Raw genomic sequence first — 2073 nt, 5'->3', positions numbered from 1 at the left:
GATAAAGGGGGAGGGAAAAGAAAAAAAAAAAAAAGAAAAAAGAAAAAGAAAGATAATATCTTTTACGGGGACAGGTGATTACGTGGCGCCCTTTGAAGAAAGAAGATCTCGAGGGCTACGATCCGGAGGCGACGCTCAAAATGAGAGCCGACAACTCGATGAAAAGGATATGTCAGGACTTCTGCCAGTGGGTCGAATCTTTGGGCGGGACGGATAATACCATCGACGAGGAAGTTCTCAGGGATATGTTTGAAATCGATTTCAGTGCGGATATTTGCAGAACGTTACAGGTTAAAGAGAAATATCGTTGATGTTCCCTTGTTTGTTGGACAGATTTTAATTAGGGCTCTTACCGTTGCCTCATTCGAATCCTATTGTATTTGAATATCTATTTAATATCGAGATTCAAGCAGTACTCGAATATTTGATTTAGAGTTTCGAGTATAGAACTCGGTTGACGCGTTAATCGAGGAGGATTGAGGATATCGATTTATATACAAGAAACGATTACAAAAAACTACAATGAAATGACTGTGACAATACTCGTTTTAAACGCGTATGCAAAAAATAATTCTGGTTATCTGAAAACTTTTTTTATATATATTCATTCACATTGAAATTGTTAATCGAGGTTTCGAGGTACATCAATAAATTTACTTTTTGATCGAGAATTTTTGGAACTATCCAATTAAAAGAAGGAAGAAAATTCGAATCTCGAGTATTCACATATCAGGATACTTAATAAGAGCTCTAATTTTAATCCGTTTATATTTACCCATTCCACGCAAGCGTTATTGATTTTGGTACGAGCTCTTCGTAAAATTCTCCTCAAATATCGACTCGAATCTCTAATTACATTGAACAACACGTTTCGGGTGGAAGGCCGTTTTCCTCCCTTCCGAAGTTGAATCTCGCGAGAAAGTTTGCACAGCTGTCTCGTTTAATCGCACCTGTACGCTTTATTTCTTGCGTTTAACTCCTTCCTTTCTTTTTTTTTCCCTTTAAATAGGTGTCGATCAAGGAAATGCCGGTTGTGCCCGCGGAGGTGGCCTTCACGAGAAACTCGCCCGGCGCGAGCAAGCTCATCATGACGAAGAAACACGTGATGAGGGATGCGAAAGCGGAAAAAACTCCACCGAAGATAAAAGCCTTCGGCACGGCTCTGCCTCTGAATATTCAATTCATACCGCCCGATAATCAGGTACACAAGAGATGGCTGGAATGCGAGGACGTGCCTGCGGATATCGAAACGATGGAAGCTGTTTGGAAAGATATAATGATGCTTAGAAGCGTGAGAGGTTTCGTGGAGTGGCTTCAAGAGCATCCAAAGGTAATTATACCGTATTATAAAGAGATTTTTTTACTCGAAAGGTATTATCGATACTTTCATTTCCACTTCGCTTGTTCCCTCCTGTATTGACCTTTGCGCTATAACGCTGCGCTTAAGACAAACGAATAATTAGAGCCGAATTCCTTCGTTCGTTACAACGTTTCCCGGATCCGCCTAAATCCTCTTAATTGCAGATAGCACCGCCGGAAGCTTTGAAGAAAATGGTAGCGATGGATTCGAAAATGCTGAGACAGATCGAGGACGACGAGATGTTCGCCCATCTCGAGCTGGATATCGAGCAAATCAAAACTTTGAGAGTGGCGGTTAACGAAGACATTCCCATGAAGATATGATCCCGAGCTTACATTATACATTCATCTCTTCCTTCGTCTCTCTTCTAATTTCACTCTCTCAAATGAATAGTCTCATGGTGCATATGGTGTATCTCGGCGCGAAAGCTTCTACGGGATTTTCACTTTTATTCATCGAAACGAATTACTTCAATATCCGTGAAATTTTCATACGCACACATTGTACCTACTTCCGATATTCCTGTATATATACTTGTTTCACTTCGCTTTGAATCGAGCCGATGCATGAATATTTTAATTGCATTTGATTGTGCCGCAATAAATGTCGCACGAATACGAAATGAGCGTCAAAAATCAACGCTGCCCAACCGGGATGATATCAGAATTTCTCGCCTCCGTTCCGCTTATAAATGGGCGTGTAACCGATACGAC

General features: G+C 40.9%; 1 protein-coding gene across 1 annotated transcript in view; it reads left to right on the top strand.

Moving 5' to 3' along the window:
- Positions 1 to 1734, top strand: part of LOC102673585 — a 6077-nt gene extending 4343 nt beyond the window's left edge. The window contains exons 5-7 of the mRNA XM_031515309.1: positions 75 to 290; positions 1010 to 1330; positions 1525 to 1734. Of these exons, the coding sequence (XP_031371169.1) occupies positions 75 to 290; positions 1010 to 1330; positions 1525 to 1683 (696 nt within the window). The 3' untranslated portion in view covers positions 1684 to 1734. The remainder of the gene's footprint in view (positions 1 to 74; positions 291 to 1009; positions 1331 to 1524) is intronic.
- The last annotated feature ends 339 nt before the right edge of the window (positions 1735 to 2073 follow it).

The sequence above is a fragment of the Apis dorsata genome, unplaced genomic scaffold (genome assembly GCF_000469605.1).
Source record: "Apis dorsata unplaced genomic scaffold, Apis dorsata 1.3 scaffold_61, whole genome shotgun sequence".
In the NCBI taxonomy this organism is placed as follows: domain Eukaryota; kingdom Metazoa; phylum Arthropoda; class Insecta; order Hymenoptera; family Apidae; genus Apis; species Apis dorsata.
This window is presented reverse-complemented; position numbering and strand designations above follow the sequence as displayed.